At 39.9% G+C, this 26,797-nt stretch overlaps 1 protein-coding gene across 7 annotated transcripts in view; it reads right to left on the reverse strand.

Moving 5' to 3' along the window:
* Positions 1-26,797, reverse strand: part of SBF2 (SET binding factor 2) — a 547,042-nt gene that overhangs the window by 109,300 nt on the left and 410,945 nt on the right. For all 7 annotated transcript variants that reach the window (XR_010918455.1, XM_067540773.1, XM_067540774.1 and 4 more), the window contains 9 exons: positions 24,972-25,234; positions 24,049-24,221; positions 23,692-23,765; positions 23,088-23,283; positions 21,546-21,673; positions 19,056-19,231; positions 13,734-13,879; positions 6,082-6,280; positions 3,821-4,017 (listed from right to left, as the gene is read on the reverse strand). Coding sequence is in view for 6 of the 7 variants with exons in the window: in XM_067540773.1 (XP_067396874.1) it covers positions 3,821-4,017; positions 6,082-6,280; positions 13,734-13,879; positions 19,056-19,231; positions 21,546-21,673; positions 23,088-23,283; positions 23,692-23,765; positions 24,049-24,221; positions 24,972-25,234 (1,552 nt within the window). In the remaining variant the exon portion in view is untranslated. The remainder of the gene's footprint in view (positions 1-3,820; positions 4,018-6,081; positions 6,281-13,733; positions 13,880-19,055; positions 19,232-21,545; positions 21,674-23,087; positions 23,284-23,691; positions 23,766-24,048; positions 24,222-24,971; positions 25,235-26,797) is intronic.

Genomic DNA, 26,797 nt, shown 5'->3' on the forward strand with positions numbered 1-26,797 from the left:
TGACTCCAAAATCTCTTTCTTGAGTGGTCAGAGTTAATTTAGACCACATCATTTTGTATATATAGTTGGGATCATGTTTTCCAGTGTGCATGACTTTCCATTTATTAACATTAAATTTCATCAGCCGTTTTGTTTCCCAGTGACCCAGTTTTGTTAGATCCCTTTGTAACCCCTGGCAGTCAACTTTGGACTTAACTCTCTTGAGTAATTTTGTATCATCTGTAAATTTTGCCACCTAATTGTTCATTCCCTTTTCCAGAGCATTTACGAGTTCATCAGCACAGATCCCAGTACACATCCTTGGGGGACCCCGCTATTTACCTCTCTCCATTGTGAAAACTGACTATTTATTCCTACGCTTTGTTTCTTATCTTTTAACCATTCATGAGATTACTGCCTACTTTGCTTAAGAGCCTTTGGTTAGGGAACTTGGCAAAGGCTTTCTGAAAGTCCAAGTTCACTATATAACTGGATCACCCTTGTCCTTGTTGACTCTCTCAAAGAATACTAATAGACTAGTGAAGCATGATTTCCTTTTACAAAAGCTGTGTTGACTCTTCCCCAACATAACATGTTCATCTACATGTCTGATAATTCTATTCTTTACTGTAGTTTCAACCAATTTGCCTTGTATGAAATTAGGTTTACCAGCCTGCAATTGCCAGCATTGTCTCTGGTGCCTTTTAAAAAAAATCACTATTACATTAGCTATCCTCCAATCATTTGGTACAGAGGCTGATTTAAGCGATAGGTTAAATACAACAGTTAGTAGTTCTACAGTTTCATGTTTGAGTTCCTTCAGAACTCTTGGGTAAATACCATATGGTGACTCATTACTGTTTAATTTATCTGTTTGTTTCAAAATCTCCTCTATTGACACCTCAATCTGGGAAAGTTCCTCAGATTTCTCACCTAAAAAGAATGGCTCAGATGTAGGAATCTCCTTCACATCCTCTGCAGTAAAGACCAATGCAAATAATTCAATTAGCTTCTTCACAATAACCTTGTCTTTGAATGCTCCTTCAACACTTTGATCATCCAGTAGCCCAACTGATTGTTTGGCAGGTTTCCTGCTTCTGGTGTACTTAAAAATTGTTGTTCGTTTTTGTGTCTTTCTTTAGTTGCTCTTCAAATTCTTTTTTGGTTTTCCTAATTATATTTTACTTTTGAGTTGCCAGAGTTTATACTCCTTTCTATTTTTCTAAGTAGGATTTGATTTCCAATTTTTAAAGGATGCCCATTTGTCTCTAACTGCCTCTTTTGCTCTGCTGTTTAGCTATGATGGCATTTTTAATTCCTCTTGCAATTTGTTTTTAGTGATGGTATACATTTAGTTTGAGCCTCTATTTTTTTGACTCTTGTTGTTTTTATTTTTAAATAGTCTGCATGCAGCTTATAGGCATTTCACTCTTGTGACTCTTCCTCTTAATTTCCTTTTAACTAGTTTCCTCATTTTTGTGTCATTCCCCTCTTTGAAATTATGTTACTGTGTTGGGTTTCTTTGGTATTTTTGCTCCTACAAAGATGTTTAATTATATTATAGTCGCTATTATCACTCTATTCAACTATATTCACTTCTTTGACCAGATCCTGTGTTCCACTTCGGACTAAATCAAGAATTGCCTTTCTCCTTGGGGTTCCAGGGCAAGCTGCTCCAAGAAGCAGTCATTTAATATGCCTAGAAATTTTATCTCTGCATCCATTCCTTAGGTGACATGTACCCAGTCAATATGGGGATAGTTTAAATCCCCATTATTATTGGGTTTGCTGATTTTGTAGCTTCTAATCTCCCTGAGCATTTCACAACCATTGTCACCATCCTGGTCAGGTGGTCACTGGTAAATTCCTAATGCTTAATCTGTGCCAGGGTGTGCCAGGACTGAGCCCCTGCATCTCTAGGCTTGGCAGTTCGTAGCCCCGGCACCTCTTGGCTTACTGCCTCAGTTTTGAAAGTAAAAAAATTGCTTGAGCCTCGGCACCTAGTTGCTTGACCCCTGGCATCCTTTTTGTTAAAAATTAAGATACCCTATGAAGCAGTACTTTATTGAAAGGACTTGCAGAAAATATTTCAGTCATGCAATCTAACCTCACCATGAGTACCTTGAGTGACTCATTCCTTTTATGTAACTTGCATACATTTGTACATTATGTTATTCACAGTGAGAAATTTCATAAGGCAAACTATTCAGTAATGTCAAATTCTTTAAAATAATTATTTAGCCTTTAATTGCAGAAGTGGAGGAACTTATTGATCAAGAAATTTCTATGCTGATTGAATGAATATCTGTTTTGCCATTTTCCTCATATGCTTTCTGGGCATTATAATGATATTTTTTCTTAGAAATAAATTCCATTGGCTGGCTAGTTCCTAACAGCCATGACACCACTCATCTCAAAGAGGTAGAAGGACCTTTCACTCTGCTCTAATTTCTGTGGGTCAGGGTAGGGTTTGGATAGTTAATCACAAACTAATTCTTCCTTATTTAGATAAGAAGTTCACTTTTGTCTTGAATTCTACTTCTAATACTATATGCCTAAGAGATATGCCAGTCTTGTTTTCTTCATACAGTCACAAGTATCCCAAGTACTTAGATTTTCTTTATTGGCTAGCATCTTTGAGGTATTAACTTTATTCAGTGTCATTATCTTACTCTCAGAATGGAACATTGTATACAACTCATTCAGGCCCTCTCAAAAACAAAAAACCAAGACAGCAACTATGAGAATGGGGAAGAAGAATCAAAGATACACCATGCAACTCATGTGGGAGAGGAAAGTTGAGAGTAATGTGTTCTTCACAATTCATTTCCCTCTAAACATGTCATTCACTTCCCTCCAATATTCTCTTAAAAGATACTCCATTCTGACAGATCTTGCACTGTTCCAGTGGTGATCATGGGAAAGATGAACTTTTATCTCACTCAAAGAGCCCAAGCAGAACTCTGGAAATTTCTCAGGCCTAGGTTTTATAAAAAGCTCTCTCGAAATAAAATTATGCTTAAAGCTGTCAGAGAGTCAAATGGGTAAAATTCGCTCTAACTCTCTCTCTTGTGGCCAACGGCCAGCTTCCCTCTTAGTGGATCTCGTGCTTTGCTCCTGCTGGGGGTCAGGAACGTGCCTGTCACCCCGTCTTCCCTGGGGGAGGGAGGTAGGGACCCGGGCCCACCCGCTCCTCCGGGTCCCAGCCCAGGGGCCCTATGAACCGCAGCGGTATACTGCTGGCTCTGTACTTTGAAGCCACAGTCTCTTCCCCTGGGCTACTTTCCCCCCTCAGTCTTTCTGGCCTCTCCAGCCCTACGTCCTTGCCGCCTCTTGCTGGGCTCAGTATCTCCTTTCAGGGTTCCTCCGCTCTCCCATACTTGCTACTTCAGTCTGCTGCGCTGCACAGCACCTCTGCTTCCTCCACCTTGTGCACTGTGTGTTTGAGGCGGAGCCCTATTATGGAGCACCTGGCTGATTCCCTAATTGGCCTCTGCTGGCTCCTAATTGCCCCCTCATGACTCCAGTTAGGCTGCAGGGAATAAAGCCCTGATCATCCTGGGGCTGATATACCTTCCTTCGCATACTCTCCTGCCGCCCTCTGCCCTTGATATATCACACTCTCTATATCCATAAATAATGACAACATGAATTCATTGTGTGTGATGCAAGGAAATAAGGTGCAACAACAAAACCAAACTAGAAAAATATTATTTAAGGGTAGCAGTTGGGGTTGCTGTACATTAAATAATTTATTCATGGGAACATTATATAACTCTAAAGGAAAAGAACTTCTTTCCCTGAAACAACACATGCAGAAAGCCCAGCAACATCAGCTCACCTGTAGTGTGTGTGTTTTGAGATCTGAAGAGACCCACAACTCCCTTCCCATGGAAGCCCCCAGCTCGAAGCAGCAGAGTACTGATTTTTGAGTTTTTCCAACAGACAACTGGCAGACGATTGTGACGATAACAACGAGCTACCCTCTGCAAACTGCTGTCCTGCACAGACTGAGGTACTACCAAAAGACCAGGATAGCTGTATTAATCAATGGAGAGAAAATTAAAAAGATAATTACAATTATTTTCAAAAGGATTCTTCCTTTTCATTTTTAAAATTTGAAAACAGGGTATGTATTTCTAAATCTGCAGTTGTTTTTACTAATATATGCACTTTTATTAAAGAGCTTTAAAGCAGAGCTCATTTTTCTAATACTGTGTAGTCCTGATTATTATTTTGATAGAAGGATAAGTATTAGAATTTCTAAAAAGCAACTTTCATTGGAGAAAATTTAAATGACTATTTCTTCCTTTCTTCTTTCATTTACAGTTTTAATTTATTTATTGATAGTCTCCTTACTCCCCACTTATTCCTAATACTATCCTTAACCTGTCATTTGAACTAAATCATGTTTATGATAATGACATCAGAAACAGAAAACAGATCACTGGAGCTCTTCAAAGGAAACAGACATTATTTTCATATTTGACACCAGTGATTGTGTACAGATGCTGACATTTTAAAGGCAAGAATGTTTAGACGCTTTGAATTAAAACACTAAAACCAAAAATCAGTACTTTGGCATTGACCATAACTGGCTCATGTCAAAATGCATTTAAATATTTTAGTAAAAAACAGTTTTGGAATAGCACATTACAAACTGTTGGTTATATAATGTTTTAAAAAAAAAAAAAAACAAAACAAAGACAGTTTGGGAACTTTCATGCTATAATAGTTTTGAAAAGAGAAAATCAGGCAAGAGTTTTGTCTCTGGTTATATAAGTGGCAGACAGATTCAAGGACTTTGAAAGATTTCTTCTACCTCCTACAAAGTGGATTCAACTAAAGCGTCAGTTTTATTTGAGAGAAAACTAAGTAAGTAGAGCAATTGGAGGTTTCACATTTTACTAAAGAACCCCTCTTCTTCTATAATGCATAACATAGGCCTGTTTGTGACACAGGGTAAGTGAAGTTCTTTGACATTTAATGAACTTTATCACTATGGAATGAATGCCTAATCCATTTTATGATATATTTACTAAAATACCTGAAACCAAACCACATGACATTAAATTGCCACTCACATCCCAAGATCTGTAAAACAATTGGACACTGATTACTTTTCTCAAAATAATGACAAAAATTCAAAGAGGTATTTTTTGGGTAAGGATAAAGCATGAAAATTATTTTTAAAACATAGCTGTTACAAGCAATTTAAAAACATAGTTAATATAATGCAGTGATTTCTTTGGTTTAATTTAACTAATATTCACTAGTGATTAAATAAATGTATTGCTATCACATTGCTGCTTTGGATAAGAGACAAACAGCCTGGATTTAATATTCTTTTGTGCTCTTTCCATGAAAGCAATGGCAATTTCATTTTTCTGTATCAAAAACAACTTTTAGCCTGCAGTGTCTTTGTAGGATGTGAGTGCTCCAGTGATGAAACTTCTGAAGATTTGCTGTTATGTTAAATAGCATTTTTGTAGGCCCTGATAATAAATCTTAGTGAATTTTAACAATAAAAAAGGGCTTATGCGTAAACTTGTTAATGATGTTCAGGAGCTTACATATAGTATAGGAGAAACATTTTAAAGGAAGTGCTCCAACTAGTTTTCATGAGTTCTTATTTGCAGTTTCTGGTTTGAACTGTATTAATAAACATGCACTTCTGGGGCTTGTTTTCCTAATCATAAACAGAAGTTTTATGTATGTAACATCCAGTGACATTAAAATGAATTGATTGTATATATATCTCCCATGCATTGATAGGAGAATAGATCTTTAAGAGTTTACAAATTAGGATTTAATAACAAACATGAAGGACATCACAGATCTAACTAAAATAGAAGTCTTAGTAGCTAAATATGCAGAGATGCTAACAAATGTTACCAACAACAAGAGAGAGAAAATCAGCACTGCTAAGTTTGCTGCACATTCAGAGTTATTGGCCATGGGGTTACGATCTTCTAGACAAATACCATTTTCTCAGAATACTTTGTTCTCTAAATAGATGTGTTATATGTAATGTATATTGTGGATGATGTGTAATATAGCAGATATATATTTCTAAACCTAAGAATGAATCGATTAACTCACCTTCTACAAAGTGAATACATCCTGTTCAATGCAGTTATTCGGAAGTATTCTGTTTTTGAGCGAGAAGAGCTGCTACTGATGGTCCCCAGCCCCAAACGCTGATAGTCCCTAAAACAGGCTCTCTCTACTAACTGCTCCATTGTTGACTTCTCTGAGGCTTTCAAAGTACCACTTGTGTGCAGTTCACTGTCATCTGAAACTGAAGTTAAAATACTTTTCTAGCTTAGTATTTAGAAATGCAATAGTTATTTAAAGTGGACTGAGATGCTTCATTCTGAGCAGAACATTACATTTACCAAATCCAGCAGTTGCTGATGGCAGGGACTAATGAGGACAGACACCAATTTATATAAATTATAGCTAACAGGCTACAAATTTTATTAAAGTAATTGAAGATAAAGGCTACAATATCCTGAAACTGATGGAAGGGAGCATATGTGAAGCAGCAGCACCCTAAAACTGTCACTAGTATCCCGGTGGCGCTGAAATATTATCCAAGACCTAAACAGCTCTACTTAAACCTAAGGCAAAGATGAGCCTCATAGTAGTTCAACATAATCTTCTGCAGGGGGAAAGTTGATGTGGGATCTTCAGTTACTCCTGTGAATCTAACCTCCAAGGCCCAAAGAAGTTGGAATGATGAACATTCCACATCCCACCCACCATGGAAACAGAATTACCTCACTGGATCAAATCTGAGGCTCATCTAGTCTAGTATCCTGTCTCCTAAAGCAGCCAGAATCAGATGCTGCAGAGGAAGGTATAAGAACCCCATTGTAGGCAGATATGGGATAATTTGTGCCCCACATTAGATATTATCCTGATCTCTAACATTTAGCATGAGACACGAGGTATAATATCTCTTCGACACAATTTATCATTAATTACAGTAATTCTGGATATCTTGTTATCCATATAAATGTCCAATCCATTTTTGACTCTTTATAAATTCTTGGTCTCAACTTCCTTTGGCAGTAAGCTCCACAGTCTACCAAGGGGTTGGGAGACCAATCCAACCCTTCTCCAGCCACATCACCAAAATAATTTAAGCCTTGCCCACAAGAATAATGAATCCTGTTGTTGCACAGGACACAGATATTGCAATCACATGAAATATCTTTGGGGACCATACTGTGTTAAGTTTATGCATGGTTTATGTATCACAATGTCGAGAAGACTGTATGCAACTCCTAGGGGGAGGGTTACCACAGTTCCTCCAGGAGCCAAAAACAATGGAGGTTGATTAAGGTGAATCACCCAAGGTTGTGACACCTCCAGAGACGTACCACCCATTTGGTGGGAAGGAGAGCAGGGTGCTGCATATACTGGTTCCAAATGAGTTTTCTGGAGACCAAAAGACGACAATAACAGCTTTCAGTATAAAAATCTGGTTTTAAGATAACACTGGGCCTTCTTTTGACTCAGCAAACGGACAGGACCTTCTTCTGTCCAAGGGGGGGCCACAACCCTTGAGGAGGAGTTGGAAGGACTTTGGCTTACTAGATCCCATAAGACTGATGGGTACCTCTGGTACACTTCTAGTGTGGGCATAGGAACTTTTATTGCTTTTTAAAAAAACATTTTCTCTGTAATGCTTTAAACAGCAGGAGAAATCACAGTGAGGTTTAGAGGTCTAAACTCTCAGTCTCCAGGGAGAGAGGGATAGGTTTCTGACCAAGAGAGGTGATATCTGGGAGCCTGTAACATTTAGGGGGTGCCCTCAAGGGAGATCAGAGAGGACAAAGATGCAGTTATTTCTGAAATTGTGACAGACACTTCCAAAAGTTGCAAATCTGTGAAATGACAAGAAACAAAAATTTAACCTGGATATAACCCATTCTTGTTTTCACAATTTGTGAAATGATTGGCATCCTTTTTACAGGCTTTAAAATTATCCTGTGTACTCAGCTGAATTGAATTGGGGGTAATCTTTCTTTTACCAGCATAATCATTTGTGAAAAACTCTTAAATTCATAACTATTTTATAAAAGCGGCACATAATCTATTGATAATGGAAGATATATGTAAAAATCCTTCAAACAGCTAGAAGAAAATGGACCCCACACTCTCTTTTTAACTACCTTAATAGGTTTTGTTCCTCATTCTAAAGTTTTTATGCATAGAACTAATGTCTCTTCTGTCACAGGTTAGGAACGTATAACCTTCTGAGTTTTCTTTGTGCTTGAATATCAATGTCAAACAGCCTTCTTAAGCAGAGTATTACTGTAAGTTGCACTTTCCAAAGCAGAAAAAAATTTTAGTCATGAGAGATAAAAAGCATGTCACAAGTTCAAGCTACAGTGAAATTCAAGTAAGGCATAGCCTTCATACAAAACCTGTCTCCTACCTGCTATCACCACTTTGCTGCAGTCCTTCTCAAGTATTTCTGAAGGCAAATTTACTGTTCTTAGTGTGTCTGTTCCCTGCTCCCCCATTATTTGGCCTTTATAAAACGTGTGCAGATGAACAGAATGCAATTATTTCTGCATGAATTTTTGGCTAAAATCACTGGGACAAGTGCATATTTTGAACTTAAAAATAGTTTAGTACAGTTCAATTTTTTGTGTACCGTACAAAGCTTATACCCAATTTAACAACATTTCTCTCTTAATGTGCCTGTCTGTAATGTGAGAACTTCTGATTAATTCAAGAATTTCAGGAAATGTTCTAGGCATCAATGGTCAGAATCTTATTAACACTGAGGAAAATTAGAAAACTAAAAGGAGAAAAATTGGGGACATATGGTACCCTTGCCATCTAACCTGCACAGCCACTGCTTCAAGCACCTCTGTAATTATTTACAGACCAAACAACTGTTGAGGCACTCATTAATGCTTTCCAGCATAACTATGCTCCATCTCATCTCTGCCCATCCTCCCAATGACTCCCTGAATGTCTCATCCCCAGACAGAAAGAATGATGGGAGGCAGGAGAGAAAGGGAAAGGGAGGAATAGAGGCATGCACATAGCCCCGGGCATGGGAGGAAGAGGGAAATGAGTACACAGAATGCCAGGTGGAGATAGAGATTGGGGACCCTGATATGGAGGAGGAGGGAAAAGGGGCACCACCACTTCTGGCATGGAGGGAAGGTCGGAATACAGGGAAAGGGGAATGGAGGGCATGAGAGAGTCTCTGGCATGATGGAGCACAGTGGGGGACCCTGATATGGGGGTGGGGGACAAACAGAACCCCAGCCATGGGAGAAAATTGGGGACCCTGGAATGGGTGGAGGGTGGAATGGGGGCCACGCACAATCCCTTGTGGGAGGGAGACTGGGGGTCTCTGCTACTGGGAGGAATAGCAAGGGAGTGGGGAACGGGATGCACACAGTGCCCCTGCCATGAGAGGGAATGGGGGTGTACAAAGAGACGCTGACATTGCTGGGGGAAGAATGGAGAACTCTAGCATGGGAGGAGCGGTAAATGGGGGGGAGGACACAGAGCTCCTGGAATGGAAATAGGGGAGTTGCAGGAAGTCCATGAAGTAGATGGAGGGTAGAAGGATGGCATACAGGGAGCTTGTGGACTGGAATGGAGGAATGCAAGGAGCCCTTTGTGAATACAATATGCTCAGTTTACACAAGCTATGAAATGTGCAACCCTCCTGTATAGAGAAAAGTATTTATGGCACTAGCCTCTGGACAGCCTTTCCTTCAGGCACTCGTTCTAATATGGTCTGAAAAGGATTGTCTTATTAGGACCTCTACTGCACCTCAAACTAAAATAACCAAGGCTATACTTGGACAAACTCTACACAGGTTAACATTATGAATCTCTCACTTCTCTTTGGATGTTTATATGCTTGTCAGAGTAAGACAAATAACTGATAAAGCACTATAGGCTTTTTCTAGGTGATAAGAAAAGCTATTCTTAAAAGCCACAAGCTATCTAAGCTTTAAAAATTATTTTCACCATTTTTGTACTATAATAATTTAATATTTAACATTTCTGAATGGAAATAAATGGTTACTTATCTATAGTAACTGAGGTTCATCGAGATATATTGTACATATGTGTTCCACTTCAGGTGCACGTGCACCTCATGTGTTCAAGTTTAAATTCTTTTGGCCAAGAGTGTCCACCGCGGCCAGACCTGTGCCTGACGCATGCTAGTGCCTGCCACCCATGGGCATAAAGGGAGAAGCAGGCCCAACTGTCCCTCAGTTCCTTCATCAATACAGAATCTAGCTGTTACAGGACTCCACAGTAGCGGGGAAGGATGTTGGGCATGGAATACCTGTGGGCAACATATCTTGAAGAACCACATTTAACGCAGGTAAGTAATCATTTCTTTCTTCTTCAAATGCTTGGCAAAATGTATCGCACTTCTAGTGACTCACAGAAGAGGTCTGCTCTCTTTCTCCTGCCATGGGGCCAGCGCCATAAGGTCTGTGTGCATTGCAGACTGAGAAATGCTGAGACTTCTCAGCACATTCACTGTTGACCACACACAGATCAGCAAGGTGGCAGCAGCGAGCAGGAGCGGGGCATGCAGCTGCACTGATACCAAGGGCAGGAGGAAGTGGGCCAACCTGCCCTGAGCCTGAGTGGGTCTGGTTGTTTTTGCACTCAGCCCAGCCCAACCCAGACCCAACACTTGTAGTTGGGCCCCATCAGGTCTGGGTCAGATTGCAGAGCTCTAATTCACAGTCAGTGACTTGGCAAACAGGAGAAGGGTGCTTGGAGTCTGTTTGAATGATGACTGATGGAATGCTCTGCTAAAGTGGTTGTCAGTTCTTGATGCCTCTACAAGGGAGTAATGTTGTGTAAACATATGAACCCAATCCCACATAGCTGTCCCACAGATTTCATTGATTGATACATGTGATCTTGAAGTCTGAGGTATGCTTATCCTGAAGTTTGACGATGAGCCTGTAAATGGTTGGTAAGTTCTATGATGGTATGGAGTCTGTCCTGAGGCAGATAAACCTTTGCTGCTGTAGATTCTAATACCATCCCTATGAATTCTATCCTCTGGGTTGGTGCTAACACTGACTTTTATATGTTGACTTTGCGACTGTGGGCAGTGAAAAGCTGAAGTATTTGATGACTGGAGTTGGTCACGTGCTGTGTGATTTCTTCTTAATAAATTAATTGTTGAGGTATGGGTACACATGGATTCCTTGTTCTCCGGGTGAGCCACCACCATTGTCACACATTTGGTAAGGGTCCTTGTTGTTGCTGGTAGTCCAAATGGAAGAACTCTATATTGATATTAGAGGAATGTCCCACTTGGAACTTCAGGTAACAATCCGTGGATGCTTAGAGCTGCAAACCACTCTTGTGGCTTTAAGGTTAAGATTATAGAGGCTAGTGTTACCATCCTGAATTTGAGACAGCTAAAGTACCTTCATCTGTTCGCTTCAAGTCCAGAAATGGGCATCAACCTCCTTTTTTCTTCGAAATTAGAAAACAATGGGAGTAAACCCCATTCCCTCTGTATTCTACAGGCACTTCTTCCACTGCTTCAAGACTTAGAAGTGATTCCACCTGTTGCTGTAACAGTCTCTCATGGGAGGGATCCCTGAAAAGGGATGGGGAAGAGAGAGAGGGGGAAGGAAGAGTCTGAAATTGTATGGAATACACCACCCTGATGATTTCTAAGACCGAATGGTCAATGGTGTTGAGAAAATAAAGTAAATGGTTTCCAAAAGGACAAGGGGAGTGCAAAAAGATCCTCCAGGTGTTATAAATGGCTCCTGACCAAGGCATCAAATCAGCTGTTTTGAAGCTGTTGCAGTGAGTGGCTGATGAAGAGGAGACAAAGGGTCTCTCTTTTTTGGTACCTCTGCCAAGTATAGTAGCTCTGCTTGGAGTAGGTCTGTGGTCTGGTGCAGATATGGTTACTTCCTAAAGATCTTAAAGGTGCCTGTGAGTTGGCTGAAATCTGGAATTTCTGGTTCATTGGAAATTCTGACATTTTGAAATTTTGTTTCAATCTGCCCCCCCCCCCCCCCCATCCTTGAGTGCATAAAAGGCAGGAAGTGTAAGTGAGTTTAGTTTTAATGAGTTAATTATTAGCTTCACACACACCCCTTAAATTTTTTTAATTCTTTAGTTTGAGAGACTTCCTCAGTACTGGGTTCCAGCACTTATGGCTGAACTGAAGTCTTCTGGTTTTAAGAACTGGCCTTCCTGTGTTGTGTAGCAGAGGACACTGCTAGCCAAAAGAGTCTGAAATCAAGCGCAGGGAGTGGAATTGCACCAGAAATGGAATGTATATGGGCAAAGATCAAAGAAGAATCTGGATTTTCATATGAGGAGTGTTATTTCTGACTGATGTGAGAACAGTTTTCCTCTGATTTCTTTCCCTTCTCCCTCAGATGAATGAAGAGCATCAGCTATTTTTAGCCTTTTCCTAGAAGGTTTTGTTCATTTTTTTTGACTGCAGAGACTGTGCAAACAAGTTTAAGAGTTCAGTAGGAATGAGCTTCATATGCAGCCTCATATTCTGTTCCTCTCACATGTACCAACCAGTTCCATCATTTTGTTAATGAAAAGAAGTATTTTAAAAATAAAACAGAAGAAAGGAAAAAAAAAAAGATTTGTCTGCTTTTTCTATTTGTAATCCTTCCTATAAATACCCAACCCCTGCAATACATAGGACAAAATTGGCTTTGTGATGGCTTGGAGAAATAATTAATTTTTGATACACTTCATTATCTGAAAAAGTAAATAAAAAAAATTAAAGAATGGTGAGACAAAATCTGTTTAGGTATAGGAGAATCTGGTTCCCTCTAGTGGCGTGTTTTATAGTAGCACTGATAGAGATTAGGAAAAATGGATGAAGTGACAGCAGTTGTATGCAGTGTTGTAGCCGTGTCGGTCCCAGGATATCAGAAAGACAAGGTGGGAGAGGTAATATCTTTTATTGGACCAACTTCTGTTGGTGAGAGACAAGTTCTAAAGCTTGTCTCTCTCACCAATAGAAGTTGGTCCAAAAAAATTACCTGATCCACCTCATCACTGTAGTGACAGCAGCACATTTTGGAAACTGAGGTATTGAGGAAAAAAGCAAAACAAAACAACAAAAAACACTTTCTACCTTCAGCCCCAAAATACTTTCCACTGAAGTCTGGAAGTGTGATATTTTCACTTGTAACATTTTATACTCGTCAAAGAAATTTCCTCATTTTATATCTTCACACCTGTAATTAGACCCTACACTTTTTGCTTCTTTTTACACTTGCCAAGAAATCTCTTTCTAGAATAAGACTTAACCATTCTAGATCAATGGCTCATGACAAACTATTTAACAGTACACAGATGCTGCTGAGTTTGTCTTAGTGTAGTTAGTTACATTATCCTTGGCTGCCCAGAGTGTTGTACAGGGCAGTAAGCAAAGTAGTACTGAGCACAATTTGGTGATTAAAAATAGGATCTGAAATTTGAAAATTTCCACTGCAAATAAACTAAGTTAAAAGCTTGTGCTTCCCCATCTTTCCTACAAACCTGGTAAAGTAATAAAAGTTCAAAAGTCTTCACCAAGTCATAACATTTGAAACCTTGCGTCTAATGTCTGAAATAGATCCTTTTCCTGATTAATTACTATTTGAGAATCTCTTGACAGGTCAATGTATTTGAATATTTCAGTGGATGCATAAGCTCATCTGACAAAACACACACACACACACACACACACACGCTTTTACCAGAGATATCATCATCTTCATTCCAGCATGGACGATTCCCTCTTTCTTCCACTATAGTGCCTGTTTTCTTCTTTAATAAGTATTGACGACCAATTGTCATCTTCCCTGCACGTTTGGCTCCCTTCACAATTGTTTTTGAGAAGGTGCTACAATTCAGAAATACACAACGTCTGATGTCAAAATGTAGGTAAAATACAATAATTATCTTTAACTCTCTCTACTATTCAGTATCTGTGTCAGTGTATCAAAATACACTTTTAGGATGTATCTTCTCACCCACACAAAGCATGCTTCACAATTTTTCATTTAATTTCAAGAAAGGAAGGTGATGCTAGCACTTCAGAAAATGGGCTCCTAAAATAATTTTAAATTGCTAGCCCTGGAATTTGGGAGAATGTGCTGTGGCTACATTATGCCAACCATGTCCAATAATAAAGAATAACTAACTTCTGTTTGCAGTTATTGAATTTTATTGGCAATATAACAAATAAATCTTCCTGGTTAACAGACTGAAGGCATGAAAGAAAAAAAAAAAAAAAACCACTCTGTCTTCAAGAACTATGTTGGGATTCTATTCCACTGGGCCAACAAGGCATTAGTCAATAGAGGAACATAAGAATTGCCACTCTGTAACAAACACAATGAGAGTTCTGTAGCACTTTAAAGACTAACAAATTTAATTTCTGCAGGCATAAGCTTTCGTGGGCTGTAACCCACTTTGTCAGATGTAAGGAAAAGAAATCACAGAGGAGGCATATATATACATCCAAGGCAAGTAACAACAATGGGGAAGGTGGATGAAAGCAAAGTCCATTCAGTTACAGTAGTTGAGGCCTATTCACAACCATTGAGGAGGTGAGAATATGTGATTGGTGGCAATTACTTCCTAGTCTAGTAAGCTGCCAATAGGTGCAGGAACTAGGGGTGCTGCCGCACCCCTGGCATGAAGTGGTTTCCATCATATACAGAATTTACAGTTTGGTTCAATGACTCTCATCATCTCCACTATACAAATTGTTCCAGCACCCTGAAAAACAAGGTTACTTACCAGTAACTGTTGTTCTTCGAGATGTGTTGCTCATATCCATTCCAATGTAGGTGTGTGCGCGCCCCGTGCACAGATTCCCGGAACTTTTTCCCTAGCAAGCCCCGCATGGCCAGCTCAGGCGCCCCCTGGAGTGCCGCGCTCATATTGCGGTATAAAGGGCGCTGCTGGCACCGCGGGTCCCCAGTCCCTTCTTTCTGCCAACTCCGACAGTGGGGACGGGGGGTGGGTTTGGAATGGATATGAGCAACACATCTCGAAGAACAACAGTTACTGGTAAGTAACCTTGTTTTCTATCTTCGAGTGATTGCTCATATGCATTCCAATGTAGGTGATTGCGTAGCCGTACCTTGGAGGAGGGTAGGAGTTATCGGTGACCTGCTCTTTGCAGCACGGCTCTGCCGAACCCTGCGTCCTCCCTTGCTTGTTCCACGATGGCGTAATGCGACATGAACGTATGGACTGACGACCAGGTCGCTGCCCTGCAGATGTCCTGCAGGGGAACCCGCTCCAAAAAGGCTGCGGAAGAGGCCTGGGCCCTAGTGGAGTGTGCTCTTACCGCACCTGGGAGGGGTACCCCTGCCTGCTCATAGCATGCCTTAATGCAGGCAGTAATCCACTTGGAGATACGCTGGGTGGAGACAGGTGAGCCCTTCATCCTGTCCGCCACCGCTACGAAGAGCTGTGTCGACTTCCGGAAAGGCTTGGTCCTCTCCAGATAGAAGGCCAAGGCTCGCCTGACATCCAGCGAATGTCCTCTCCTTTCCTCCTCCAACCCATGGGGTTTTGGAAAGAACACAGGAAGGAAAATGTCCTGGTTACAGTGGAACTGAGACACCACCTTAGGCATAAAAGCCGGGTGAGGCCTCAGCCGGACCTTATCCTTATAAAAAACCGTGTAAGGGGGCTCCGATGTTAACGCCCTCAGTTCGGAGACCCTTCTAGCCGAGGTGATAGCCACCAGGAAGGCTACCTTCCATGATAAAAGGAGAAGGGAGCATGTAGCTAAGGGCTCGAAGGGGTGGCCCATCAGCCCGTTGAGGACCAAGTTAAGGTCCCAGGGTGGCACCGGGTCCCGCACCTGAGGGAAAGTCCTCTCCACCCCCTTAAGGAACCTTACTGACATGGGGTGAGAGAATAGGGAGCGGCCCTCCATGGGTTGGTGGAAGGCCGAGATGGCTGCTAGGTGTACCTTGAGGGAGGCCAAAGCCAGGCCCTGCAGTTTAAGCTGCAGCAAGTACTCCAAGATAGCCTGTATAGGGGATAGGCTTGGGTGCAGCCCTCTCTCTTCTGCCCACCCCGAGAACCTCCGCCACTTAGCTTTATATGTGAGTTGCGTGGACGGCTTCCTGCTGCCCAGGAGGACCTGTTGAACCTGCATGGAACAGGCTCTCTCTCCCTCCATCAGCCACAAAGTCTCCAGGCAGTGAGGTGGAGGGAGTCCAGGTCGGGGTGCAACAATCTCCCATGGTCCTGGGAGATCAGGTCGCACTGTCTGGGTAGCGGAATCGGTTCGGTGGTGGAGAGGTCGAGCAGCACGCTGTACCAGTGCTGTCTCGGCCACGCTGGGGCAATCAGGATGATGTTCGCCCTGTCCCTCTTGATCTTGAGGAGAACTTGGGGCAGGAGCGGGACGGGGGGGAATGCATACATTAACTCCCCTGTCCAGGGAACCAAAAAGGCATCGGACAGAGAGCCCGGCTCGCGACCCCTGAGCGAGCAGAACCTGGGGCACTTCCTGTTTTCCGCTGTAGCGAACAGGTCCAGACGGGGAGTACCCCACCGCTGGAAGATGAAAGCCACCACGTCCTGGTGTAAGGACCATTCGTGGCGGGGAGAAAAGGATCTGCTGAGGCGGTCTGCCTTGTTGTTTCGCACCCCCGGGAGGTGAGAGGCAGATAAATGAAACCCGTGTCTCACCGCAAAGTCCCAGAGGCGAATAGCTTCCTGGCAGAGTGCCGAGGAGCGTGCCCCTCCCTGCCTGTTCACATAGAACATGGCTGCCGTATTGTCTGTGAGGACTTGGACTACCCTGACCCTTTGGAATTGGAGGAAAGCCTTGCAGGCTAATCGGACCGCTCTGAGCTCGCGTACGTTGATGTGCAGAGCTCTCTCCTCCGGTGACCAAAGCCCTTGGGTGCCCTGGTTGTGAGAAATGTGGGCTCCCCATCCCCGATCGGATGCATCTGTGATGAGCGTCACAGATGGGGTAAACTCTCTGAAGGGAACACCCGTCATCACTTCCCTCGGGTCCCTCCTATAACAACTAATTGAACAACAACTCTGAAACAGTAAGAAAAAACTAGGGAATGAGCTACTTGCACGCAGCAAGAGGCGATAGTTCCAGCAATCGTCACAGGCGGAAAGAAGGAACTGGGGACCCGCGGTGCCAGCAGCGCCCTTTATACCGCGATATGAGCGCGGCACTCCAGGGGGCGCCTGAGCTGGCCATGCGGGGCTTGCTAGGGAAAAAGTTCCGGGAATCTGTGCACGGGGCGCGCACACACCTACATTGGAATGCATATGAGCAATCACTCGAAGATAGAACTGCCTGATAACAGTGTAGAACATATTCATAGATTCCAAGGTCAGAAGGGACCACTGTGATAATTTAGTCTGATCTCCTGTTTTATATAGGTCAGAGAACTTCCCCAAAATAATTCCTACAGCGTATCTTCTAGAAAAAATCCAGTCTTGATTAAAAATTATCAGAGATGGAGATCACCTGGACCATCAGGATCCTTGGTAAATTGTTCCAGTGATTAATTACCCACACTGTTAAAACCTTGCACCTTATTTCCAGTCTGAATTTGTTGAGCTTTAGCTTCCAGCCACTAGATCATGTTTTACCTTTCTTGAGATTCCCCTGCTTATGCATCCAAGGATGGACTGCATTAGCCTTTTTGGGCACAGCATTGTACTAGGAGCTCATGTTCAGCTGATTATCCACCATGACCCCCAAATCTTTTTTAGAGTCACTTCTTCCCAGGATAGAGTCCCTCATCCTGTAAATATGGCCTGCATTCTTTGTTCCTACATGTATATGCTTATATATAGCTATAGTAAACGCATATTATTTGCTTGCACCCAGCTTGCCAAGTGATTCAGATCACTCTGTAATCAGTGATCTGTCCTCTTCTTTATTTATTACTATCGCAACTTTTGTGTCACTTGCAGTTTTCATCAGTGATAATTTTATGTTTTTTTCCAGGTCATTGATAAAAACGTTAAATAGAGTAGGGTCAAAAACCAATCTGTGTGAGACACCACTGGAAACCCACCTACTCGACAACAATTTCCCATTTACACTTACATGTTGAGACTTATCAGTTAGCCAGTTTTTAATCCATTTACTCTGTGACATGTCAATTCTATATCATTCTGGCTTTTCAACCATAATGTTGTATGGCACCAAGTCAAATGCCTTACAGAAGTCTAAGTATATTCATTAGCACTATTACATTTATTAGCCAAACTTGTAATCTCAAGTTAGTTTGGCAAGATCTACTTTCCATAAACCCATGGCATTATTTATATTATACTCCTTTAATTCTTTATTAATTGAGTCCTGTATCAGCTGTTCCATTATTTTGCCTGGGATCAATGTTAGACTGACCAGCCTATAATTATCTGGGTCAACCCTTTTACCCTTTTTAAATATTGGCACAACATTAGTTTTCTTCCAGTGTTCTGGAAATACAATAGTGTTCTCAGGCTTATTGAAAATCAACATTAATTGTCCAATTTGCTCCTCAGCCAGCTCACTCAAAATTCTTGAATGCAGGTTATCTGGACCTGCTTCAAAGGAAGATTAAAAAATCCAAACTCTATATTACAGAGCACTAGGACAACTGCACAATACCATAGCAAGCATGTACATTTATTTTACCTATATTGGTGACCAATCCACACTCAGAAGTATGAGGAGCCTCTTTATATGTTGCCACAGAATTAGTATAACTGCAGATGTTATTCATATAAATGCCTGATGGTGTGCTTTGAATCATATTACGGTAATTACTTCCATAATTTCCTGAGGCAAGTGGTTCAATAGGTTCGTTACACATTTCCAAATTCATATATATTTTTACATTAAGTAGCTTTAGTAACATACTTGACAGAAGCTAGACAATTCAGCCTTACTAAGGACTACTTAAATGATCTGCAATTTTGGAAAGCCATCAAACATGACACACAGAATTCAATGCACTGGACTAACAATAAACATGAATATCAATAATAAATACATATTAAAGACAAAATAGATTATACCTTACCGAAAGGAAGTATTCTTTTCTTTTTGCTTTGGCAAGATTATCTGTGGTGCAGTTTGCCCAGCTGCAAAAGCAAAGGTACTGAAGATGGACTGAGGATAACGGAACTTCATGAGTTGTTTCCTAAATATCTCTACCACTTCAGGACTCACTTCCTCATCAAATGCTACTTTAATTAACTGCAAATAAAAAGGCATAATATGTCAGAGACCAGAAATGATTCAATATGGCAACTTTTGAGGTCAAAGAAAATGAAAAAGATCCCACAAATTAATAATATATTAATAAAATACAGAAATATGTTTATGTTACTGATTATGGCAATTCATATTAGAGCTGTCCATTTTTACTCTATTTTTAAATTTGATAGTCTAATAACAAAGTACTTCTACTCTGCAGTGTTTGTAATTCCCATAAAATTAAGACAAAACATGGTGCAAAAACTATTTTTTAGATTTGCTTACAACATTTCTACACTAGTTAAAACACTAGCCATATTTTCTTGCTACATGGGATGGCAGGAGCTGGAAGAGTTATGGTAGCCCAGGTTCTTGAGGTGAGAGAGAGCAACACTGGCAAAAAGGCTGGTACTCTTATTTAAAGATTCCAACCATAACAACAATTCTAGCATTTAAAAATTACCAGAGCTATCCTTCCATATCCCATTCATTTCAATTCACTTCTCACTTTGCAAAGCCTAGAAAACTGTGCTAATAGCAAAGCATGATAACCAAATCTGACCGTTGGAAAAGGAAGTGTTTTGCACTATCCACCATTGATATCTCTGACCAGTCAAAATATGGATTTTACATAGTCCAAAAGAAGCCCTGCCCAATGAGTCTTAGCCAGAGGGATGATGGCCAGTTCTTTGGTCTTGAGGATGAGTAATAAAAAAGAGGGAAAATGTGGGTCTGTAAAAGGGACAAAGAGAACTTCCATGATGGGGTAAACAAAATAAACATTTCTGAGGTATTTGTTATTTTGTAAGTTCCAAAATTAATTTACTTTTTATATGTCTTTTATTTGTGATACACAAGGCACATCTCATCCTTTGTTTTCAGTTCACTTACTTTAGTATTTTCTCTCCAAATGACTAATAATTCTAATAATTATTCATTAAAATAATATAGCTGTAGCCAATCTCCCTCAATAGTCATAATTAATACACAAAGCTGAGAGGAGTTTATTTCATATAATATTGAACTCTGGTTGTTAGAAAAAGAACAGAAAGTAAACCATTTGCTGGTTGGTTTTGTTTTTATAACCTAAGACAAAACCATGTTAAACAAAAGCAGAGATTATATTTGACCAGAATCCAGCACCAGAAACTTTGAGTTGTGTCTGCATTTAGCATACAATTGAAGGATGAAAAAAATTTTATTGTTACTCTTAATTTCCAAAAAGAGCCTTGAAAAACAAAAGGCCTCACAGTTACTGTTTTATTTGAAAGGCATATAAGAGCGACTCCTTAAATTGTTAATTAAATCCATACATTTGTATAGGATTATGTATATGAGAGAAAAATTATGTTATATAGTGTCTATTCAAGACACCAGTAGAATGGTATTAGTGACATACTCCTAAATGAAAGATTCTCCATTTTATCAAGTTGTGAATACTTTGTTCAGGACAAAAAAAATGAACTCTTGTATCAGTAGCCAGATCTAACTAAAAATTTCACATTCTGAAGTCCCACATTACATAATTTTAATTATACTGATTTACATTTATTGAAGATTTCCACCTTGCATTCCTCTTCCTTTCATTTAGGCCCAATTACCTCATACACTAAATTCACAGTACGGGGCTCTGGGAGAAAAATCTCAAGAGGATTTCCATCCCTACAAACTGTCTTGTTCTACACGCCTCTACAGAATAGGTTGTGGGGCTTGTCCCTACAGTGGGCAAATTCTCAGGTATCTGTACAGATCCTGGGGCTCCAAAGGTCAGGATCACCTTTTCAGAGGCCCCATGTATCCAGATTAGTTCTCGTCCTTGGTGGTGGCCCATGGCTCCATGGGAGTGCAAGCTCCATTTGAGCTGTGCTATCACGGATTTCCTTCTGCCAAGGACCTCCCCAGAAACACTGGTGAATGGCAGGGGGCTTATATTTTCCAAGTAAATTCTAGAAGGCTGGAGAGGAGCTGGTGTATATGACTTTTGACCTGCCAAGACTCAACTTCCTCTTCAGCAGAGACTTTGGACCCAAAGATTGTCCTCCACAGGGTTCAAAGGAGGGGTGAGAGGAGATGTGAGAGAAACAGGCAGTGAAAATCATTTATGCCACTGTAGATATTGAGTGTGTGTGTGGGGGGGAAAGCAATCCAGGGGTCCTGTGAAATGTTAAGACCTCTCCAATACCACTAATTTCACCAGGAACTGAAGACATCAGCCCCTCCCAGGAGCCAGGGTGTAAGTTGCAGAAGGTTATTTTGATCAGATCATTATTTCAAGTGTTTTACAAAGGCTAAAGAATAAAGCACTTAATTCTACCTGAAAGGATGCTGAAGTGATCTGCAGTCCTTCCTGCATATTCTGTTGCAGTTGATTCTGTATAGTAATCTTCTTCTCTTTCATAATAGATGCAATGGGAAAGCTCCGGATCACTGTCTGTTCTCCAGCTAAGTACCATAGAATCATTTACAGACACATTAGGTCATGGAGTCACATCTGATTTAGTCATATTTTACTTTGAACAAGAGTAAATGAATGGCTGAAAACAATGGAAAATAAGGCACATGATCTTGGGCACAAGGGAAATAACAATCCAGAATTCACTTTAGACAAAAGGCTTTAAAGCAGGTGATTAATTCTCAGAATATGACACACAACCCAACATTCAGTTTACTAACATTCAGTTTTCCTATTTGAAATTAATTAGGAGGATTGGAAAAATATTTTCTAAATGATGGATATTACAGAAAATTTGGTGCAAATCCAAAAATAAGTCTCTAACTACTAATAATTTGCCATATTACATTCTGAAGCTTATACATAATTGATATGCATTAGCTTCTTTGTATAAAAACTATACGCTTTGTTTGTTTATTTACATTTTTGGTTGATAAATAAATTTGTTTTCTGAAGCAGAGATTTCAAAACAAGAAAATCTGATATTTAGAACTGTTGCATTTCCCATGACATAATTAAACACAATAATTAATCCAGTAATGGTTGTTGAGGAGAAAAGTTAATTCCACTACACAGGGTTTTCAAGATGTCCAAGATAATTGCCTTTTCAATTTCTACCATTCAGTCACTCCTCAGTTTTTATTAGTCTGTGTTAATTTTAAAAATGTTTGAACATATGCAGACCTTTTAATTCAGGAATTTATCTCCCTCTCACTGTTCAAGTTCTCAACTGCAAGTCCCTGTTTTGACATGGCTCATCACTTGACACATGAATCCACTAAACCAAATTTTAATCTTTAGCCATTAATGATATTTTTGTACTTCCAATCCTCCATAAAGTAGCATTTTACAGATGAGCAAAGTGAGGCACAGAGAAACTAACTGATCTGTCCAAATCAAACAGCAAGTCTGTGGGAGTGCTAAGACTATACTCAGGAGTCCTGACTGCCAGCCTTCAGCTTTAACCACTATAAAACACTCCCTCACTCTTGTGAGAAGACTACTGAACTGTTTCACCTTATGCAAGTATAAAAAGAAAGATCAAAGTATATTTTTATTTTAACTAAACAGGTGAAAATCAGTCTCCAAAAGGCCTACCAGGGCACGGGAACAATGCTGAAATTCAGTAAGAACTCAGGTGATATTTGACTTGCAGAAAAATTAAAATGTAACATCAAAAATAAGTATCATTATAGCTAGTGATAGTCAATAATCCAGGTGCAGAGTCTATTCCAGTACTGATGATCAACATGAATTAAACTAATACTTAATTGAATTCTGAATTGTTTTTTGCTGGATAGATGTGTTTTGATGGTGTTGCTTAAGTAAACTGCAGGTCCAGTTCAAAGTCTCACATATCCGTTAGACCACACATTATGTTGATCTTAGTAAGAAAGACTATACCTAGTTGATCATGAGGAGTGCCTTTGAATATAATTCTGTACGTGGTCAGGAATAAGGCTCCTTCTGCAGGTAGAATGTGAGGGCCTCCGAGGAATCCTCCTGTTGCTTCCTCTCTCCCGTCAGGATCCAGCAGCACACGGAGACCTTCACACACAAACTCTTCTCCTGGCAGCAAAGCTGGTCGCAGAATCTTAGGCTGAGCCCCAATACAAGAATTTAAAACATAAATATAATGTACAGTGCAACACTGGAATCTACCAAATTGGTATTTGACATGAAAAAATGTAAACACAGAATTGTTATGAGACTGACTCCAACGAAGAGTCTGAATTTGGACTCAAGTCAGTGAAATGGGTCTTAATAAGTAGTTGGAATGCTATCACTCCTTTATGCTCAGAGGTCTGGCTTTGCTACTTTCACAAGTTCATATTTCATGAGACCAAAGCCAAAAAATGTATTTATCATTGGTGAAAAATGTCTTGATTATACTGTTCAGTGTTCAGATGTCTCCTCATAAAATTAGAAAAAGGAAGGCTGAAGCCACTTCAAATTGTGTACGATTCCAATATGTTTAACCAATAAAAACACATTTTATAACACTTGCCTTCTGTATTGGTGGTAGTCGTCTACTCTCTCGATGGACAGCCTCCAGAGTCTCAATGTGCATCGCTACAATGCCTGGGAATCAGTAACATCATAAATTAAACCTCACACAATATAAGAAGGAGTAAAACAAACTAAATATAATTCTACTGCTTTGAAATCCTGGAGTTAAACTGTCATGAAAATACAGAGTAGATGTCATTAAGGCTATTAGGGATTCATCAATGATTACAGTCTAGGAAACAAACCCTTAAGACTATACTGAAAATAACTGAAACCAAAAATACACGTCTACTGGAAAATATCAATTCCCAGAGAAAAACTGCAATTTTGAGATTTTTTTAAAACCCGTTCTTACCTGGTATCATGCAATGAAGGCTCTTGATGTGATCCTGTGTAACTCCACTCTCTGTACAAACTTTGTCTATAAACCTGGTGATGAAGCGCACAACTGCATTGGCAATATCATTGTTCTCAGAGTCCTCAAACCCACTTTCAGTATCATAGCTCTCTGCAACACTGCCTGCAATACTACAGAAGTAAAGGAAAGAAACTGCTAGTGTAAAAAATCCAGTTAGGTAACCATAATACACAGAGAATAACTACCATATAATTTTTGTCTGATGAGTTTGCTATATTCAATGCAGCTAAATATATATAGTCCACTTTGCCTCTACACTGCAAGCACAGTTTCAGATACTAACAGAATAACCAGTTATCCCAGGAAGAAAAAGTGCACACAGTAGAATCTTTCTGATGCCTTTGAGATTATTTGAGAACAATGTTTTAGATACTTGAGTGCTTGTTGTATCACATTCCCTTTATTTCTTGCAGAGTTTTATATGCCTTATAGCCTTCTGCTACTGAAATGCCTTTTAATCTTAACTACCACTAAAGGAAATATTCCTTTCCTGGCATAAAACTTTTAATAGCTCAATCCTCTAAAACTGCATAGAGAAGTAAGGATTTCTATGCATTGTGTCAAAGGAGAAATGGCACTTTTTGGATGATATTAAAACACTTTGTTAATATTACTGGTATTATGAATGCAAAGCACTGCAAACAGAACAGTAGGTTAGAAAGAATATCAGCATGAATTACAATTTCAAAGTTTCTCACTTTTACATTGTTACAAAGGTTGTTAACATAGGACATGAACTTTCATTATTATAAAGTGCTCCAGTGTTTAATTTTTGTAATTAATTACAGTATTTTTCATAAAAGGACCAAGTGACATCCTACAATTGCTTACTGCCAAACCATGTCTTTTCATTTACGCACCTATTTGTGACAATGCTGTTGCTTCCACTCTCCCAGTCTCCTGTAGCTGATGTTCTCAATAGTTTGTTTTTACTTGTGTCCAGTGGCACTAGCAGGTAGACCATGAGGTTAGCAAAATGAATTGCCTGACTGAAAACGGTACTTTCCTCGTTCTGTACTAGCTCCTGCTGAGTTTGTTTATTGAGTGTTGGCCATAAACGCAACTGTTCAGCAGCCAGGTCCATGGCTGTTTTCTCCTGATCCATATTTACAAAATTTTTCTCCTAGAATAAATATTGTCATATAAAAAGAATAGATGAGAGTATTATACTACTAACATTACAAAAAGAGATGTTAACATTAATTCCAAAGCGCTGAACTCTTCATTTCATTATTTAAAATGTAAAAACAAATCTAACAATTGTACCCACTTGGAATAGGATTTAAGGATTGCCTTCCATGGTGACATTGTACTGAAACAATGCAAAAAGCATAGTATAGCTAAGTTCAATGTAATAGTTTGATTTGGTTCTAGCGTTTTCTAGCACATACCATCTTTGCGTATTCATTTTTTGCCGAGTTTGGTTTAACAGTCTATTATATAGCTGTTCCTTTCAACTTGCAGAGTCTTAACTCAAGCAGAGATCAAGCTTGAAGTGGATGGAGAAATAATATGCAGCTAACTGTCTGATGCAAATGATGTTGTCCAAACTCCTATTGTGTTCAGGAGGTGAGGCTTGTGGAGATATACATAATTTACAGCACAGCTTAAATGTCCATGTTTTCACATGCTTGATTTCAAATCTAGCATTTTGCTCTGTGTAAAAATTAGTAGATGGCACGAAGGCAAATAATATGATAGCCTGAGGAAATTCAAATACAGGCATCTAGGTAGCTGATATCACATATCCTCATTTAGCTGGTGATAAATCATTAAAATAGTAGGATCTATTCAATGTGGAAAATTTTTTCCAAATAATTTTCAATACAATTTTACATTATTTGGGAATGTGAATACAAGTGTCTGCCTGTTATTTGTCCCCTACAGTACCTTCCTTCCCTCTTCAGCTTCCCCCACAACTCAAGTGGACAGGGGGCTTCCTCATTCAGCAACTTTCTCCACCCCCTGATAAACCAAATGATGGAAGGTGTCTTCTCTGCATCTCATTCTTCTATGTCCATATGATTATGTGGAACTACACTCTGCAGCTCTCTCTTTTCATCATATGTCCTTGGTAGTACTTATCTCTCAAATAACATGATTAGGGCTGGTGGTTCTTCATCATATGATAGAGGAGGATTGGGATGACCCAATAGACCACACCTGGCATTCTGCTATTATGATATCAGTATTTTCTGAATACTCACTTAATTCATCCATTCTTGTATTACATAAACGCTTTCTCCTAGCTGGGACAGTAAAGTATGGTGTTTGGGAGACCTAAATGATCTCAAGCACAGGGAGCTGAGTGCTGATCAACTGGCAAGGCTAAAGGATGTTTTTCTGCTTAGCAAAATGTCTCTGGAATGCAATATAAAGATTGCATAATATTCACTAAAAAGGACATTTTTCTGCTTAGGAAATTAAAGGAAAATGTATTTTAGTGCAATGGGCACCTACATAAGAAAAAGACCCGAATATCGGGACTATCCCTATAAAATCGGGACATCTGATTACCCTAGTTAAAATTGAGGTTTTAGATGGAAAACAGCAGTGAAATTCAGAACTCTCCTTCATGCCCAGACATAAATCCCTTTGATGGAGACCTTCAGGTATCAGGTGATTAAAAAAAATTAAAGTTTTATTATTTATCATTAATTTGCACCTAAATTAAGGGTAATATACT

The sequence above is a fragment of the Emydura macquarii genome, unplaced genomic scaffold (assembly GCF_026122565.2).
Source record: "Emydura macquarii macquarii isolate MOO-44397 ecotype Brisbane River unplaced genomic scaffold, CSIRO-AGI_Emac_v2 contig_587, whole genome shotgun sequence".
Lineage (NCBI taxonomy): Eukaryota > Metazoa > Chordata > Testudines > Chelidae > Emydura > Emydura macquarii.